The sequence below is a fragment of the Actinia tenebrosa genome, unplaced genomic scaffold (genome assembly GCF_029948245.1).
Source record: "Actinia tenebrosa isolate PJP-AT-01 unplaced genomic scaffold, QUT_ActTen_1.0 PGA_scaffold8__29_contigs__length_14323225, whole genome shotgun sequence".
NCBI classification, from domain to species: Eukaryota; Metazoa; Cnidaria; class Anthozoa; order Actiniaria; family Actiniidae; genus Actinia; species Actinia tenebrosa.
The window spans coordinates 409,554-429,254 of NW_028292585.1; the positions used below are offsets into that span (position 1 = coordinate 409,554).

At 36.5% G+C, this 19,701-nt stretch overlaps 1 protein-coding gene across 1 annotated transcript; it reads left to right on the top strand.

Annotated features, from left to right (window-relative positions):
- Nucleotides 1-29: 29 nt before the first annotated feature.
- LOC116291099 (exportin-5) lies at nt 30-19,700 on the top strand. Its single transcript, XM_089023963.1, is given in 39 exon segments — nt 30-171; nt 307-428; nt 680-752; nt 1,150-1,287; nt 1,748-1,933; nt 2,380-2,412; nt 2,748-2,933; nt 3,333-3,409; nt 3,963-4,065; nt 4,462-4,545; nt 4,880-5,347; nt 5,382-5,415; nt 5,418-5,462; nt 5,681-5,806; nt 6,234-6,334; nt 6,700-6,807; nt 7,260-7,355; nt 7,607-7,648; nt 7,730-7,819; nt 8,115-8,218; nt 8,565-8,645; nt 8,946-9,019; nt 9,529-9,554; nt 9,652-9,717; nt 10,137-10,258; nt 11,197-11,297; nt 11,403-11,496; nt 11,585-11,721; nt 11,817-11,914; nt 12,237-12,283; nt 12,365-12,462; nt 13,531-13,641; nt 13,735-13,787; nt 14,198-14,302; nt 14,377-14,454; nt 14,772-14,843; nt 14,966-15,034; nt 18,368-18,457; nt 19,411-19,700. Coding segments are annotated over 39 exon segments (4,005 nt in total). The 5' UTR covers nt 30-57; the 3' UTR covers nt 19,564-19,700.
- The last annotated feature ends 1 nt before the right edge of the window (nt 19,701 follows it).

Genomic DNA, 19,701 nt, shown 5'->3' on the forward strand with positions numbered 1-19,701 from the left:
CGCACTACGATATCCAGCGGTGATTGTCCTACGCACGCGCATTTGCCGGCAACCAAGATGGCGGCCACCAGTGAAGATCAAGTCAAAAACTTAGAAAAACAGCTGAAAGAAGCTGTTGAAATCACTCTTGATCCTCTAGCAGCCTCGCAACTACGTGCTAATGCTTACGAGGTTAGTCCTGCATTCAAATTTTGTTCTTAGGACTAATTTTAGTCATGCAATGTTAAGCTTTTCAGTGACGGTTCTGCTGACGGAAGCGCGCGCTTTTCAAAATCAGAGTTCAAAAATGTTTTCTCTTGTTCGTAGTTTGTCGAGCAGTTCAAGAACGCTTCACCGCTGTGTGCAGATGTAGGGCTTCGTCTTTTTAACAAAGATAACTCGCCGATTGTTCGACATCTGGGCCTACAACTGCTGGAACACTGCGTCAAGTAAGCGATCGGTGTCTTTTGCGTCTATTTCCTAAGCTTAGATATTATTTCTTAAGCTTATATGAAAATTAAATTACTTAAAAACCGTTAAACTAAAGCGAATAGTACCTAAGATAAAACCCAGAAATCTTTTGATTAATTGCAAAGGAATCTGTAATTAAAACAAACAAATAAGCTGTAACACAGGTATCCCAATCAGCTCTTCAATCTTACCTCTTCTATTTTTCTCATTAAATTTCCTTCTTCTTCAGGTTCAAATGGAACACAATGGAAAGTCTCCAACATGAGAGCTTAAAGTGCACATCCCTAAAATTGATTGTCAATGTAAATCTTATTATGATTAATATATTATTAATGATGTTGTTTAAATATTTAAATAAAATGTGTTTCTTAGCTTCATCTTCAATAGTTATTATGCATCAAACATAAAAAAGTCTTGAAGCGCTGGTTTAATCATTATCATGTAAGAATAGTAATGGAAAACCTAAAACAGACCTCTGAGGCACTCCACAGCAGACATTATACATGAAATATTAAAAATCCTAAAGCACTGGCTAAATTATTATTAAATGTAAATGGTTTATAAAAGGAAGGGAAAGAGCCCTAGAGCAGACCTTTGAGGCACTCCATGGTAATGCCAAAGCTTAATAGATTTATTAGTTTTTCAATATCTGTTGTTATTTACTGCTAAAACAAATTTCCCTTGTGATTTCTTTCTTAGGGCACAAAACCAGTATTAGAAGAGCCCCTTCATATCAAAGAGTCGTTAGCCAGATTAGTAGTTGAAATAATTAAGAGAGAATGGCCACAGAAGTGGGAATCACTCTTACAAGATTTAACAATGATCTGTAATATGGGGGTAAGTGTTATGTTATGCATTATTGAGTACTAATATATGGTTCTACACAGGTCCTTAGTCCAGGCTAGTCACTAATAAATCAGCTCTGAAATCAAACTAAATAATTCTATATAGGGCGTGATGTAATGTCACGCCATTAGCAGTCAGACTAGTACCCAGCCGCTTCTCTTGTCTTATTGATCTCAAGCTGTGGTTGATGGGAAGGATTAAGTGAGTTCCTGGTCCTTCCCAAAAGCCACCGTGCGCAAAAAAGCGTGAAAGAAATGAGGACTGGGTACGAGTCTGATTAACAGAATAATTATAATGTAACAGTAAGTACTTAAGATAATCTTGAAGTTTTCTTTAATCTGAGCTACATAAATCACCAGTTTTAGCAAAATGGTTCACTGCATAACAAAGCCTTCACGTATTGAATTTAAAAAAGTAATAACATAAATATCCATTAATAATTATCTTGTAGGACACCCAAAAAGAGCTAGTATTAATGGTGTTTCTACGACTGGCGGAGGACAGTATCAGTATGGACAGTCACCTACATCAAAACAGAAAGAGAGAAATCACTCAATGTCTACACCTTCATATGGAAGAGTTTTTCTCTTTCTTTATTGAAACATTGAGATCAAGTACAACTGCTATGATTGATACGGTACTATGCGATTTCGTAACATAGACTTTCTACAATTACGAGCTAAACCTCTCCTTACTAATAGCATTGAGAAAAGCAACTGCATTATACTGATGTGAACATGTTTTTAAACTTATTTTCATGTTGGTACTGTCATCCTTTGCTTTTCATTACCATTGTCTGACAGCATTACCATCGTTGTTAGTATATCAGTTTGTGCTTTTTCACATTCTAAAGAGAGGTACAGGAGAGAAGCAAATACAAACTCTACTCTCATTATTTATGATAATGAGTCAGGAATATCTTTGCTACATTACCTGTGCTTCCCTTGTGTAGGGCAACAAGGTGCTTTTTTCATTTCTAGTATTTATTTTGGCTTGGTTTAAGGGGGAGAGGGTAGGGTTACATTGACTGTTGGTACAAATAGGCTATTAACAAATGACTATGATTCTTGTTATAATTTGCAGAAAAATAATCCATCTTCTCTTAATGGATCAAAGGTAAGATAGGAATATGAGAATATGTGGACCTGCATAGCACTTATGAAATACATGAAGATATAGAAATATAGATAAGTTATAGTGCTTGGGAACTGAGGTTAATTCGGGCGAAAGCTCTTGGAATTAAATTCGGAAAATTTAATTTAAATCAAAGGTAAGATAGCTTTTTTTCATTCGTTCTCTCTTTTTCTTTCATTACTTCTTTCTGTCTTTGTTTCTTTGTCTCTTTGTTTGTTTGTTTGTTTCATTCATTCATTCATTTCATGTTAGTTCATTGTTAATCATTAATAATTCATAGTGTTTGATGTTAATAGTCTCACGATTTTCATGCACAGGCACTAATACACCAAAGAGTTGCAGAACAGGCGTTAATGACGCTGCAAGGATTCCTTGACTGGGTAAAATTCAACATCCTCTTCTTACAAGATTGTATTCTGCTTCAAATCCTGTGCTTGCTGTTAGATGAAGAACCACTTAAAATTCCTGCATGTGAATGCTTGCTCATTATAGTCAGCAGAAAGGTGGGCAGATCTCTTATGTCACATTCATTGCTACTTGTTGTATAATCCTATATTTTTGTGTGGCTCGATTATAACTACATTGTAGTAGAGCTTTATAACTGCTGTTCTAGGTTCATCTTTAGTTGTACACTGTTGAGAAATAGAAAATTTTCAAATTAGAAATGTGTTTGTCATTTACAGACTCATTTACTCATGGTTAGCCTTATGTAAGCATCAGTGAGAATATTCACAAATGCCAAATACTTCCTTTCCCCTTTACATTAGTGTACTTCAAATTATAGTGATTCCTTATTGATAAAAAGTAGTATAAAAAGTAGTATCCTTATTGATAAAAAGTACTCTTTAGAGGTGTTTGTTTGGTAAATCTAATTATTAGTTCTAATTGTTTAATGTTCCCAGGGAAAATTTGATCAAAAACTTGAATATGGTCGTCTGTTCAGTCACGATGCCATGCAGTTTATGCACAAAGCTGCAGGGTGAGTAATACTGATGGTACTGGTATATAGCACATGAATCAGTGGCTTATTTTGAGTTAGGGAAAGAATGCAAGGCCTAGCTGAAGCTAACAGGAATAATTGTGCAGAAATAAAGATGGAGGAAAACCCTTGAAACAAGATAGAGATTCCTACATGTAGTGTCGTGCGCCTGTCAGCGGCCATGTCAGTTCACACATGTAAAGCATTGGGTGCCTTGTCGTTAAAAATAAAGGATTTGAAGTGGATGTAGGAAATCATGTGGTCTTCTTAGATGAGTATTACTACATTTGGCGACGAGGATGGGATCTTACATGTACCCCTTGCACCTTTAATGCCCTTATAAGTTTTCCACACTCCTGAAGTATTATTTTAATTCCATTTAAATTTTTACAGTAACCAGAAGAGTTCAATGAGTAAGTTACTAGATTAATTATGTAGCAAGGGAAAACAAATACAGCCAAAAAAAAACTTTCTTGTCCTTGTTTTCAAAGAAAGCCAGAGCAAGTGTTTAAATGACTCCACATGTAAATTGTCAAATAATTTTGTTTTTCAGTCAAGCATGTAATTCAGAGTATGACGAGAAGGAATACTTGTTCTTGAAGAGGTTGTGCCAGGTTCTGATTACTTTAGGATCAGTACAGTTATTACAGATGTGGGTAAGTATGCTTTCTTTCCGATTGATACAGAATCTTAATTTGTTTGTGACCTGGCATGGTCTATAAAAACGTTTCCTTATGATTGGTTCCCAAACATGGTCTATGATAAAACTTGCTTATTGATTGGTTCCAGAGCATGGTCTGTCACTGTATGTCTCTTTTTTCTGATTGATTCTAAGCACTAAAATTTATGTCATTCACACACATTTTTTGTAGGGCGTTGTGATGTGAGACAAGCTCACTAGCTATAGAGCAGTTTTCTGTTACCTTGTCTGCACAGTGTTTGTGCCATGTTTTGGGTATTTGATAATAAATGGAGAGTACTTCCTAGTGCAGTGTGATTGTCCTATGCCTTTACTATGTAATCATATCACATCCTGTCTTTCTTCTTAACAGAGTAAAGAAAGACCAAAAGGCAAACCAGAAACCTTCAAACAGTACCTTGAATCCATTCTTACCTTTACTAAACATGGCAGCTTGGTATGTGAAATTCTTATATAAAGGGATAATAAATCTGGGTAGCCACTACTGGGTGGATTGCTGCTGCCATGACAAGATGTAATGGACTTGTACCCCATATAGGAAGAGTGTGGGGTGGGGCAAAGACAGTGATACTCCTGGTTTCTTTAGCTACAAAACCTTGAAGGATATGCTCCTATACTGTAAGCAATCCTCAATTGGAACTTGCAGCAAAACAAAAGAAAACTGGAGCTTGTAAACTAGTTGCAAAGATGTTGACAATGAAACTATGAATTATCCAATCCATGATTTGAGTATAGTAGTGATTCTGAAGTGTGTTTGTTTCTTGTTTTAGGCTTTGTCTCATTTGACCAATGGTTTGTGGCTGACCCTCCTGAGAAATGACATCATGGTTGCTGATGATGATGTAAAAGCTGTTATGCCAATCCTACTACAAATGGCAAAAACCAAAATCCTGAGGGTATTTCTAGTACTTACAGTGTGTTTAGAACAGTGTAAAGGTGTCGCCAGTAAGAGAGTATTTCCAGTACTTACAGTGTGTTTAGAACAGTGTAAAGGTGTAGCCAGTAAGAGGGTATTTCTAGTACTTACAGTGTGTTTAGAACAGTGTAAGGGTGTAGCCAGTGAGAGGGTATTTCTAGTACTTACAGTGTGTTTAGAACAGTGTAAAGGTGTAGCCAGTGAGAGGGTATTTCTAGTACTTACAGTGTGTTTAGAACAGTGTAAAGGTGTGGCCAGTAAGAGGGTATTTCTAGTACTGACAGTGTGTTTAGAACAGTGTAAAGGTGTGGCCAGTAAGATATGAGTATTTAGTAATGATTGATGTATTTTTGCAGGCGGAAGATCCCAATGCCTCTGATAGTATCTTTAATAGGAAGACTTCAATAGCACCAAGGAATTTCAATCTGTATTTACACGTGAGTATCATATCATAGTCTTTCACTCAATTTCTTGTTCTTATTGGCCAGAAAAACAACTATTTATTCCCCTCCCCCCTACTCCACCCCAGATTACACTATTTTCCCCTGCACTCTCAATAAAAAAACTACCCAACCTTTCCCTCCCCCCTTTAAAAAAATCCACCCCCTCCCTAAAAAATATCATTGCTTAAATATCTTATTGTGTGTACATTCAGAGGTAAGGGCTCAAGCCATGGATATCATTAGGTTAATAGCGCTTCAGTTTCCTGTTGAAACATTCTTCAAAGCAGCTGAATGGTTACTAGATAATGTTGATAAGACCAAAGCTGGATTCTCTTCAGGTAAGTAATGCCTCACCCTTAAATATGGGTACAGCCCTGATACCTCGACGGTGTGCCTCTAGGAACTTCACACTTGAAGAAGTTTGTTTAAAAATAGAAACTTTGTATTATACTGTTTTATCTTCTCCCTTTGGACTTTGGACACTTCATGATTATCTGTGTATTTTCTGTGGGATTGCTGATATTATTAAATAACTTTGATTATGACACGCATTTCAGGGCTCCAAATATCAGCCAGTCAACGGACAATGTCTGGCCGAAATTAGCACTTGTTTGGCCAAGCATTTGCTAGTCCTCTTGACTGGTCACATTGACCAGTCACATATTAGTGTGCCTGGTCTTGCCTGGTCATGGTCTTTGGCCACGGCAGCAATATTAATTTTAGCCCTGCAATTATTTAGTAATTCCATGTGCATTTCACTTTCAGCAAGTCCTGTACAAGTAAATGAACTAAGAGTCCAATGGGAAGGTTGCTGTTGTTACATGTCAGCTGTGATGTCTAAACTGTTCATGGTGGACAATGTTAATGTGAGAATAAATACAGCCATTATGATTGTAAAATGGGAATGATAAAGGATATCAATAACTTGAATATTCAATATCAAGCATGCAGCAAAGAGAGAAGCTGGAGGGGTTATCCCTTGCCCCCAGGTTTTTTATGACCAACAAAAAATTTATGCTATCAGTCACAGAATCGCAAAATCACATTATGTGTGATTTGGCTCCCCAGATATCCAGGTCTTGCTATGGGCCTGAACACCAATGTAAGAAAAAAGTATACTTAAATTGATGATGTTTCGTGTGCTAGTACTTTGTTGTTAAAAGGTAAAGAAGATAGATTAGATGTGAGCCATGAATTCTCTTATCGTTTTATCTTACTGAATCTTTCATAGGAATTGCTCAAGAAGGAGTTCATCTTCAGAGGGGTGTCGATAAAAGTTTTGGAATTGGCAAAAAACTGTATTAAATCATTAATCTTGGTTGATGTGTCTGTGTGCAATGTAAGTCAACTGGGTGTTGTTCATAATAATATTATATAATGACGTAGTGGCAGAATAAGTTGAGAGCTCAAAATAAAAGCCTTTCAAATCTTTGCCTTAATGGTCATTTTGACCAGTAAACTTGGGCTAGGAATGAGATATGACAGAATTAAAACCAATAGCCTTTTTAGCTTGGACATAAAGTTTTCCCATTTCTGACCAAGAGTCATTTGACCCAAGAGTATTATTTCTTTGTCTGATTGTTGTGCATGAGAAGACACATGAATATGGATACAACTCAAACAAAGAATCTCTTTCACAAGAGAATGACGTGTGGTATGAAATGAGTAAATATTACGCCCAAGGCAAGGTCTATTTTGCTGCTTACTGGCAACTGACCAGATGTTGAAGCTGGTAATGGTATTAGTACTATAATCAATTAATATGTAATTCTATTGTACTTACACGCCCAGGATCCAAGTATCTTAACCAATGTTGTGGACACCATCCAGTCATTGTTGAACTTCTTAACATACTCTAAAGATCTTATCCTGGAAGTACTGAAGAAGGTAAGTCATTTGGTAAAGCTACTAAACAAATGGATGGATGGGATGGTTAAGGATAGATGAGAAGGAATGAGATGAAATGGAATGGAATAGACAGGATAAGATTGGAAAAGTGTTACTGGTTTGGGGAAAGAGGAGGGAAGGAGGATGGGATAAAATAGAATGGGACAGATTCTGGGATGGACAGAATGGATGGGATGGATGGTTGAGGGTAGATTTGGTTGAATTTTTTTATATTTGATATTTTTTCACAGATCTTTTCTCTTGTAACATACAACACCACCGGAGAAGCAAAGGTTTGTCTCCTCTTGTCTTAAAATTTTATGTGCATCACTGAAAGGTAATGAGTTTGTTATAATTATTTCATAAAATTATAGGGACCCTGGACTCTGGACGTCTTACACACTCGCCGCAGAGCATGTTCTGCACTTCTTACCATGTGCCGTAGCTATGGCAACCTTCTTGTTGTAAGTTCTTCAATATTATAAACCCCCTTGTGGCACGGCAGCTCAATTTGGAGGACATAACGATAGGTTTCCAATTCTCATAAGACTAAAATTCTTTTATTTTGCTGTCCAAATTAAGCTGCTTTGATGTCACATGCGAGAGATCTATTGTTAAAACCATCTCTAAATTTGTTATGCTTAGATTAGAAAGTTTGCAATATTTCTTAGTAAGAGAATAAAATAAAGAGACATATCCAAGTTGTTTGATAAAAAAGGAAACTAAAGATTAAATATCTTTTATATTCTTGTCTTGCAGCCCATGTTTGATGAACTGAAGCAATACGTCAGTTCCTTATTTGAAGGAGAGCTTGTCACAATACAAGATAGAACTACCCTAACTGAAGCTTTAGTCATCGCAAGGTGATTCTGAATATATTTTCACCATTAAAGTGTTACTCAATAGCACTTGAAGAATCATGCCATCATTTGCCATTGTGACAAAATAGTGATTTGGTTGTTGCAATCAAAGTTTTTCTAAGGCTTTGTCTGAAAACACAAAGTTTTCAAGGACACATGCCTATAAAATGGAATGGAAATGCCTCATAGGCATCTACCAAAACCTACTGTTCTTCTTCGTGAAAATAATTCTGTGTGTGCAGTTGAAAAGCACTGTTATAACCCTCATGTCCTGTTTATCTAGATAATTGTTGTTGAAATGGTTGAATGAATGAATAAAGTCATCTAATTTTTCTGCTTTTCATCCCAGTAACTTTGTAGAAAGTACCACAAGAACTAGTTTCATCTTGAGTCTGTTGAGCCCTCATGAAGATTTTCTAATTAATAAAAGGTAAGTATCCTTTACTCTACTATGGCTCATGCTTCTCCTAACCCTTCTCTCATGTTCTCCCAATAGCTGTTATTACTGTTGAGCCTGCAATGAGATATTCTTTTGTTTTAGGATCATACAAGTGAGGCTATCGCTTTGATACAATGCTTTTTGTCTCATTCGCATCTCATTTGCATGCATTCATAAATACCTGCTATTCCTGTATGCTTTGTAAATGCACAGAGCATGTGTGCACATTTTCTATTGCTTCAAAATAATTCTTTTTTTAGCTAATAAATTTTGCTTTAATTGTTTCCTCAGGAATATTATCTCAGTCGAATGGTTGATATCCTATCTTGGGATGAACTTGGATCCTGCTAACTATGAAACATCAGGTAAATAGCATATTCTAATATATGTTTGTTATGTTAGTCTACTACGCAGCCGCTACTTAGGGGAGTGAGCATTGTGTAATGACACTAATAGCCACTTCATAATAGAATAGTGTAATGTGTGAGTGTATACATGATTACTTCAGACCTTCCCCTTGTAACGACACACTCTTCTGCCTTACTTTAACATTATTATGCATAATTATCGTGTTGAATCTACTACCACCCCCTTAGCTTCCCCTCATTTGGAGTCTTCAAAATTTTAATAAAGTTTACGTAAAATCTAAGGACTTGTTAGCATGTATGCAGCCTAACTTTGTACCTTAACCAGTGTTTAAAAATGGGCTGCCACAGGCTTAGAAGCATATTAGGAAGCTATAATATTTTCTAAAATAAAGTTTTCTAGTAGGCAACAGCCACCTTGACACCATCCTGCATTTTGCAACTGTGCATTCCCCCCAAAAATATGTTATTCAATATTATTGAAATGCTGTCCCTTTTTACATTTTTAGAAGAAATTTCCAAACAGCGGTTCAAGGTGGGTTGTACATCAACTATGTGTTCCAGAGTTTTGTTTTATATTTATAGTTAACGTACTTGTATCTTGAAGCATCATATTTGGTTGTTTATTCCAGCTAATGTTGGCTTTTACAACAATCCTTGCTGTCGTCAGAAGGTGTAGGCTCCTAGAAACAGCACAAGTAAGACAAAGATTATTTATTATTATTATTATTGTTATTATTATTATTTGAACAAGCACATTTCTTGCTTGGTGCTTCATACTTTCCTCCACTTCCTCTATATCCAAAAAAAGCGCACAAAAAAATTCGTCCAATACTAAAGGGAACGATGGTACTATTTAAATTAAATCTCCCGAGGGAGGTCACTCATAATCTCTACTGGGTTAGTAAAGCTGGTAACTCCATTATTTTCGAACTGACTTTAATGTACATTCTAGATTATGACAGTATATAATGATTTTTAACACACACAGAGAAATATGTGTAGGGACAATTTTTCTGATACTTCAGTTGTCCATATTGACAGTGTTATTAACTTGGATATAAGATTAGTTTGTTTGATGATGAATGTCTTAGTGGCTTACTTACTCCTCATACAGACTAGCAGCAGCAGTGAAAGATGCTCCATTGGGTTGATGCCTGATGGCAGCACATCTCATGCCTGCAACCCTTGTATCTCTCATGTTCTGCCGTTTTTGCCTGGTCTGTTTATTCTAACCCAGTAAGTATAATCTAGCCTAACAGTAAATCAAGTTGTTTATATGTACCTGGTTGGTGAGGCCTCAGGAGTATTCGGTCAGGAGTGGTTGGTCAGATGTCAGGGAATGGTCAGTCAGGCATCGGAGAGTGGTTTGTCAGGTGTTGGGAAGTGGTCAGCAAGACATCAGGGAGTGACCAGTATAGCATCAGAGAGTGGTCTGTAAGGCATCAGGGAGTGGCCAGCATAGCATCAGGGGTGGTCTGTAAGGCATTGGAGAGTGGTCGGCAAGGCATTGGGGAGTGGTTGATCAGGTGTCTGGAGTGGTCAGTAAGATATCAGGGAGTGACCAGTATAGCATCAGGGGTGGTCTGTAAGGCATTGGAGAGTGGTCGGCAAGGCATTGGGGAGTGGTTGATCAGGTGTCTGGAGTGGTCAGTAAGATATCAGGGAGTGACCAGTATAGCATCAGGGGTGGTCTGTAAGGCATTGGAGAGTGGTCGGCCAGGTATCAGGGAGAAGTTGGTCAGGTGTCTGGAGTGGTCAGTAAAAGGCATCAGGGAGTGGCCAGTATAGCATTAGGGAGTGGTCTGTAAGGATTTGGAGAGTGGTCATCCAGGCATCAGAGAGTGGTTGGTCAGGTGTCTGGAGTGGTCAGTAAGGCATCAGGGAGTGGCCAGTATAGCATTAGGGAGTGGTTTGTAAGGCATTGGAGAGTGGTCGGCCAGGCATCGGGGAGTGGGTGGTCAGGTGTCCGGAATGGTCTGTAAGGCATTGGGGAGTGGCCAGTATAGCATTAGGGAGTGGTCAGGAAGATGGCAGGCATCAGGAAGACAGTGAAGTGGTGGGTCAGGCATTGGCAAGTGTTTAGTCAGGGAGTCAGTCAGGCATCAATGTCAGTAAACTTTCTTTTTCATATCATTCCTGTAAATAGTCCATTACCTCTAGGCTTTATCTTGTAGGGCAGTTAACAAGCTTCAAGGAACTGAATCAAAACCTCTAATATTCCCAGCATACATTGCATCACTTGCTATGCACGACTCAGAAAAAACTGCCATATTTGGTTAGTAAATTCTACTATAAATTAATTAAATCCTATATTTGGTTTTGCATAGAACACCAAATCTGCTATTTCAGTTTACTAAAGACTTTAATTATCTACTCTTAGCGTTGCAAAATTCAAGTGAAGGTGACAGAGCTGGTGAAGAAAACAATGCAGTCACAAAAACCAAACGATATATTTTTCACCTCACTGACTCCTGGTAAGCTGTGGCTTTATGTAATTTTACGGGTTGAAATAATGAATTAGTTTTAAATAATTAATATATTTTTTGTCATTCTTTTTTCCAGTTACACCATCTTGGGGTTGCTAGGTGACATGATGGGAGCAGAGCTGTACAAGCAGCCAGGACTTGCACAGTTTCTCAATGAACACATTATTAATTCTCTACATCATTTGCCAAACTACAGAATGAGAGTCGTAATTCATATCCTTGTAGTTGCTTACCTTTACATATCATTTCCTCAGCATTATCATCACACTGCCATTGTATTATCATGTATCATCTTTAACCATTCACAAGGCATTTTATCAAGGTATTCATCACTTGCTGTCCTGATCAGTATTATAAAGACACCCTAGTTCCAGTTCTGTCAAACTTCTTTAACTTCATGTTACAGGTATTTTATACAAATAATATTAATGTGTAGTTCCAGAAATTATCAATACCCCTCCCCATCCCCAGAGGATTTTTTGAAGACCCCCTACTTCCAGAAATGTCAATTTTCTTCCATACAAACTCTGTAATCTTGTCATTTCTCTGATCCCTCCCACCCCTTGGAAATTCTAAATTTTTCCATAGGGGGGGGGGGGGGAGGAGGAGGGATATGGATAGTTTCTGGAACAACACAATATCTGATTATGCAATATTGTAATATGGAATCGTAATCGTCTTAAATCCTATAGTTTTCTTCCAGTAATTTTGTTTGTTGTTTGTTAAAGCATCTAGAAAATGAATGGCAAAAAGTCAGGTCAAGAAAAATTGAAAGGTAAATTTCAATTCAAAGAATATCTTACCCCGAGTAGTTAATTAACACAAGTTATGACTTATCGGTTTTCTTTGCTCCTAGTGCTTCAGATGTTGAGGAAGAAAAGGATGTCTTTTCCCAAGAAGTAATTCAAGATCAACTAGTATACCTTATCACAAAAGATTATATGGATGTGTTCTGTGAGTGGTTGTTAATGAAATATTAAAGAAGTCACTGCTCTACTAAATAAATGCAGTAACCAGGGAGCTATTCTTGGACTCTGTTGCTTATTGGTTCTCTCCTGTGCTTCGAGGGTTTTTCTCTGGGTTCTCCGGTTTTTCTCCCTCCACAAAAATAACTTCTAATAACAATTCAATATGGCATTGTAAAGCTTAAATATGAGGCTCTGGCTCAGGACTGAGTTAATATCACTCTCTGCATGTTCCATGGAAAAGAAATCATGCTTACATTTTACATTTCAACAACATGACAAATTTAGTTTGGGTGCAATGTGTTTCCATTTCAGACCATGTCATTCCCTCACAATCATAAGACATAGTCGTCATGAAAAACACTACCTCATCTCACACTAACATCACGATCATAAGACAGTGTCATCATGACCAACACCACCTCATCTCACACTACCATCACAATCATAAGACAGTGTCATCATGAACAACACCACCTCATCTCACACTACCATCACAATCATAAGACAGTGTCATCATGAACAACACCACCTCATCTCACACTACCATCACAATCATAAGACAGTGTCATCATCACCAGCACCACCTCATCTCAAACTACCATCACAATCATAAGACAGTGTCATCATGAACAACACCACCTCATCTCACACTACCATCACAATCATAAGACAGTGTCATCATGAACAACACCACCTCATCTCACACTACCATCACAATCATAAGACAGTGTCATCATTACCAGCACCACCTCATCTCACACTACCATCACAATCATAAGACAGTGTCATCATGACCAACACCACCTCATCTCACACTACCATCACAATCATAAGACAGTGTCATCATGACCAACACCACCTCATCTCACACTACCATCACAATCATAAGACAGTGTCATCATTACCAGCACCACCTCATCTCACACTACCATCACAATCATAAGACAGTGTCATCATGACCAACACCACCTCCTAAATCTGGCAAAGACCCACTACTTCTATGTATCATGCACTTGAAATAACGAGTGAAAATCAAAATTTTTACTTATTTCAGATATTGCTTGTACACTCAACAATCAGACGGACTCCTCGCAAACTGAAGAAGAAGCTGAGCCAATGAGAGACGAAGAGGAGCAGGAAGCAGAATCTTCAAAGAAAACCCAAGGTACTAAAAATCTTGCAATTATTGAGTCAATAGTTGATAGTTTTCCTTTTGTTTCACTGTGTTACCTTTTGATATATTCCTTCTCTCCTTCAGCTACAACAGAAGCAAAACTTGGTCCTCTTGGAGAAATCCTGATGCAAACGGCGGTTAGTGTCACAAAAATATTGAAACTGTATAGACACAAACCAAACCTCTCAACCAACCATGATGTAGAACCTTCAAATTTTATCCATACCCTAAAACAACCTCTGTGTTGATGGAAGTCAGGGCATGGCTAACTCACAGATCAAACCCTGAAACAATCTCTGGGCTGAACTAAGTCAGGGCAGGGCTAACTCACAGATTGAATCCTGCAACAACCTCTGGACTGATCGAAGTCAGGGCATGGCTAACTCACAGATTAAAATATTGGAATTTAGAGAAAACTTTGAGGTAATAATGCCCAGTCCTGGGATGGAACCCGAAGCAAGAGGTGCTACGACACCTTGATTCCCTATAATCAGGTCAGAGCAGAATTAATGGCACAGTGACCATATCAATCTTTTATTATTTTTAGAGTGTAAACATGCAACTCCTGAGTACAGTATTTGGCAGTATGACATGGCTGGACTCTACGGCATGCAACAAAGCTGCAAAACTCACTATTCCTTTCATTACAAAGGTAAATAAAATTGAAAAATTAAAGCAGTTATTCACAGCTCTGGATTAAGTTTTTCGTTTTTGATATCTGTGAAGGCACTGGCACTGGCACAGTCAATGGGCTCCAGCATCTCATCTAGTGTCATAGAAACACTATACTTACAGATATTGAAGGTATGTTAACTTAACTATTAGGGTAACAAGTGTGGATCCATGCAGGGGTGGATCCAGGGGGGGGCAAACCGGGGCTGAAGCACCCCTTCAGCAGAAAAAAAACAACAAAACAAACCTGAAGAATTAGATCTTTTTCCTTTGTTTTCCGTTATGTTGACGGAAGAAACTCAATTAGCCCCCCCCCTAAAATTTTGGCTGGATCCGCCCTTGCCATAGAGTAGCTGTAGATCCTTCAACTTAATTCAAGGGCAGATCCAGGGATCTTTGCTATGTTTGCTACCATTACAACCATTTTGTGTGTACATTTTTATTTGAAGGGTATCCAGGTACATGGTGAACTGGCACAAAGTGTTCTCATGAGGATCGGCATTGTTCTCTATGAGATGCTGGTGAGTGATGGGTATTAAAGGGCACTAGTTTTATTTTTCAATCCCCGACCAAGTAACAATTTCACTGTTTTTTTTTAAATTCGGTTTTAAGACATAAAACGATTGTTTCATCATCTTCCCAGAAACCACAGTATCCCAGTCTGAGGGAGGTTTTGCTTCAGGCTACAAGTTGTTCAATGGCTGACTTTGAGGTAATTAACTGTAATCTTGCGCTGCTCATTTTCAAAAACATTTAGATTACACTATTCCTATGACATCAGTGAAATAAAAAAATAAGCTTGTACTGTAATGAATATGTTATTTACTAGCTAGGAAATCGAGATAGGGAACATTTGTGCCCAAGGTCTTGAATATACTGGTTGAGGCTGTTTGGCCAATATACCATGAAAAAGTGCATCTACTCTATGCCACAAAATTAATACCTAATGGGAATGGGGAAAAACAAATAAATGGAATGGGATAGGAATGTTTTTTTTTAAAGTTTAAGATTTGGATGCGAGGAATTAGGAGTGGAATCTCCCAATCAGGAGCCTTCCAAGGAACAGCAGTGTTAACAACCCTAAATTTAAATTTGGATTTTTGGACTAGCCTAAATATACACATGATTTGAACAAAATCATCATAAACTTAGCACAGAAATGTCCCATATTAAGATCTTGTACAATTCCACATTGTGAAAATGTTCGAAATACTAGAAACCAACCATTACAATAATTTACACCTCAATAATGTTTTTGTCTCAAATGGATAATATGAAAGCAAAAGTTTAAATTTGACATGTCATATTGCACATTTTTCTTGTATGATACGTTTTTCAGCTAAAAATATTTGAGAAATGTACATATAGAATATTTCATTTTTTCAGTTTCTATACATTTCATTAAAATGACCAATTTTTAATCCAATTCCATCATCAAGTGATAAAAAGAAAGAAAAACTGGGATCTTGACACCATAGAAATGAGATCATCAAACACAACAATTGCAATTGGACATTTTTTCATTTATTTTGATTTAAATACTTTCAGTTTAACAAAATGTGCATAAACATCAGAGTATGATAATTATCATTTTGTGATTGGAGCTCATTCATGAATTTTGTGAAAATTGAAATGTGAATCAGAGACCTTCACAGCCTAACATATTTATATGTGTCAAGCATATTTATATGTGAAAGTCCTTTACAGTCTAACATATTTATGTGTGAAAGACATTCACTGTCAAGCATATTTATATGTGAAAGACCTTCACAGCCTAACATATTTATATGTGAAAGACATTCACTGTCAAGCATATTTATATGTGAAAGTCCTTTACAGTCTAACATATTTATATGTGAAAGACATTCACTGTCAAGCATATTTATATGTGAAAGACCTTCACAGCCTAACATATTTATATGTGAAAGACCTTCACTGTCAAGCATATTTATATGTGAAAGTCCTTTACAGTCTAATATACTATAGCTAGTATGTAGAAATTCATAATATTTGAAATCCGAAATCTACGTATTTTAAAAATATTCCGAAACAACATATGCTTTGTATTCATTTTCATTTGAAGAATACTTTTCTCAGTTGCTGTTAAATTTATAACGACGTTCTTGGACTTTCTTACCTGCAAAGCAGTTCGTAATTAAAAATCTACTTAGGTTTGCTTCTAAGCATTTAAAATATGTACCATAGTTCATTTTGATTTAGCTGGTTTCTTCAACTTGAACACGAGATGTTTCTCTCTTTGTCCACATGTTCCACGAGCTCGAGTACATACATCTAATTAAACTGAAGTTATCTACATCAAGGTTATACAAACTAAATTCCAAACCTAATGTTCCTAACTCAATAAACAACCGTCAAGCGATTGCATTTCTGGTTCTAAAACGAAAAAATTGTGCTTTGTTTGCGAATGCGATTTAGATACTTATAATCTCATGTAACTTCAGTTTAGATACTTATACTTGGATTAAAAGTCCAAAGGTCATTTCCTGTCATTGTTTGCAAGAAATATTCAAATCACAACAAGATAGTGTTACAGTTAACGGATGCTTGTTCATTTCAAGAAAGAAACTCTTATAAAAGCAGAATTATGACAAAAAATACAGCAGCAAGTAGTAAAGCCCAAAGAAGAATTAACAAGCTAAAGGTTTATTAGGGAAATTTGACAAATTTGGAGTTATTCACGGAAGAATTCAGCGTAAAATTACTTATGTGGTATAATATATATATACGTCGTCGTATGTACTCGAGCTCGTGGAACATGTGGACAAAGAGAGAAACATCTCGTGTTCAAGTTGAAGAAACCAGCTAAATCAAAATGAACTATGGTACATATTTTAAATGCTTAGAAGCAAACCTAAGTAGATTTTTAATTACGAACTGCTTTGCAGGTAAGAAAGTCCAAGAACGTCGTTATAAATTTAACAGCAACTGAGAAAAGTATTCTTCAAATGAAAATGAATACAAAGCATATGTTGTTTCGGAATATTTTTAAAATACGTAGATTTCGGATTTCAAATATTATGAATTTCTACATACTAGCTATAGTATATTAGACTGTAAAGGACTTTCACATATAAATATGCTTGACAGTGAAGGTCTTTCACATATAAATATGTTAGGCTGTGAAGGTCTTTCACATATAAATATGCTCGACAGTGAATGTCTTTCACATATAAATATGTTAGGCTGTGAAGGACTTTCACATATAAATATGCTTGACAGTGAATGTCTTTCACATATAAATATGTTAGACTGTAAAGGACTTTCACATATAAATATGCTTGACTGTGAATGTCTTTCACATATAAATATGTTAGACTGTAAAGGACTTTCACATATAAATATGCTTGACTGTGAATGTCTTTCACATATAAATATGTTAGACTGTAAAGGACTTTCACATATAAATATGCTTGACTGTGAATGTCTTTCACATATAAATATGTTAGACTGTAAAGGACTTTCACATATAAATATGCTTGACAGCGAAAGTCTTTCACATATAAATATTGTTTCTGTTGAACACCCATGTTTTGAACACAAACATGAATATATGTCGACATCTTGTCATATTTATCAAGAATTGTTCAAAATTGCAATAAAAGTAGAAAATTAATAAAGGAAAACTCAATGTAATGGAATTTTGCACATTTTTTCATAAAAAAATCCATGATGATAAGTAAAATGTTGTAAAAGCTGAAAAATGTACATTTTAATAAAGAATATTGATCCTGAATTTAAGGTACATTCTGTTTTGTTCATTTAACCATATACATAATCATGTTTCTTATAAATTTGTTCAAATCATGTGTATGTTTAGGCTAGTCCAAAAATCCAAATTTAAATTTAGGGTTGTTGTTTCAAATGCAATGGTGTGGGATAGATATCTTTAGTATCAAAAAAAAAGGCTAAAGTTTCTAAACATTTTGAAACAACCAATGAAAAGCAAAAGGTATTTCTAAACGACTGACATTCTGCTGACAAGGTAATTGACACTTTCTTCCTGTTTTCCCTTCTACCCTGATAGGCATTTGAGAATGTCTGTTTTGGAGAAAAGCCAAGATCAGAAAAATCCAAGAAAGACCACTTTAAAAAGCTTGTAGAAAACATAATAGGGGTAAGAGCAATACTACTTGATGGATCGCAACACTGCAATAGCAGGTATCAGAGTTATACTTCATTGTCTCCTTACTTGTGAATGTATAGAAACTGACCCAAATGCCTTGACTTGAAACAAGTATAGCTTGAAAACAATAGTGTAATCTGATATCTGCTATCAAGTGTTTTGGGTGCAACCACCGCCATCCGGTTAGCTCAGTTGGTAAGAGCATCAGTCTGTTGTGCGGGAGGTCATGGTTTAAGCCTCGGCCGGACCAACACTCAGGGGTCTTAAAATAAATGAGAAGGTGCTGCCTTTGTAATTACATCTGCAAATGGTTAGACCTTCAAGTGGCTCGGATGACCACTTTAAATAGCAGTCCCGTCTCTCCACACTCATAATTACTAACCAATATCGGAGGGACGTAAAAGAACCACTGAGGATGTAAAAAGAAACCCTGGCAGTGACCACCCTCAGTGCCTAACCACCTCTCGTTCAAAAAACTCATTGTGAAGCGGCTTTGAACATATGCATATGGTAAAAGAGCGCTATATAAATATTTATCATATATAAATTATATCATATAACTAGTGATGTATGGACAGTGGTGGATTGGAGAAGGTAAGCGTCCAATGAGTTTCTCTAATAATATTATTATAATAATATAATATAACTGATTCCCGTCAAGGGCATTTGATATTTTTCTCTTATTCTCTCTATTTCATTACACACACCGAATGCATAATTTATTACTACTAATAATATAATAGACCTGAGGTAAAAGGACTACCTTTAGGAGTGCATGAGAAAACTTTTAGTACCACTTGACAGACAGCATTCAAAAATGCTCTGTACACTAATAAAGCACAGTTTTCAACCAATTAGAGCACTCGTACTATCCAAGCTATACAGTAAAATGACACTCATAAGATAATTGAACTTGACGTTCATTCTTTCTTATTTTGTTCTAGAAACACTTAGGAGAAATGTTCAAAGATGAGATTAAGATCAAGGACTTACCAGCATTACAGTTACCTTCCAAGTCAAGAGAGTCATCACAGGATGATGGAGACTTGGGGCTTGCTGACCTCTTTGACCCCAGGAAAGCTACACAGCTTATATGATTTTTTAGATAATTGCCATCAGATGGGATTTACAAGTTAGTCATCGTTCCATTGATTGCCATGTGTGATAATCATTGTCAAAAGCATGAGAGCGAGACAACTTTGGGTAAAAGGCTTCATTTATATAAGAGGAAGTAG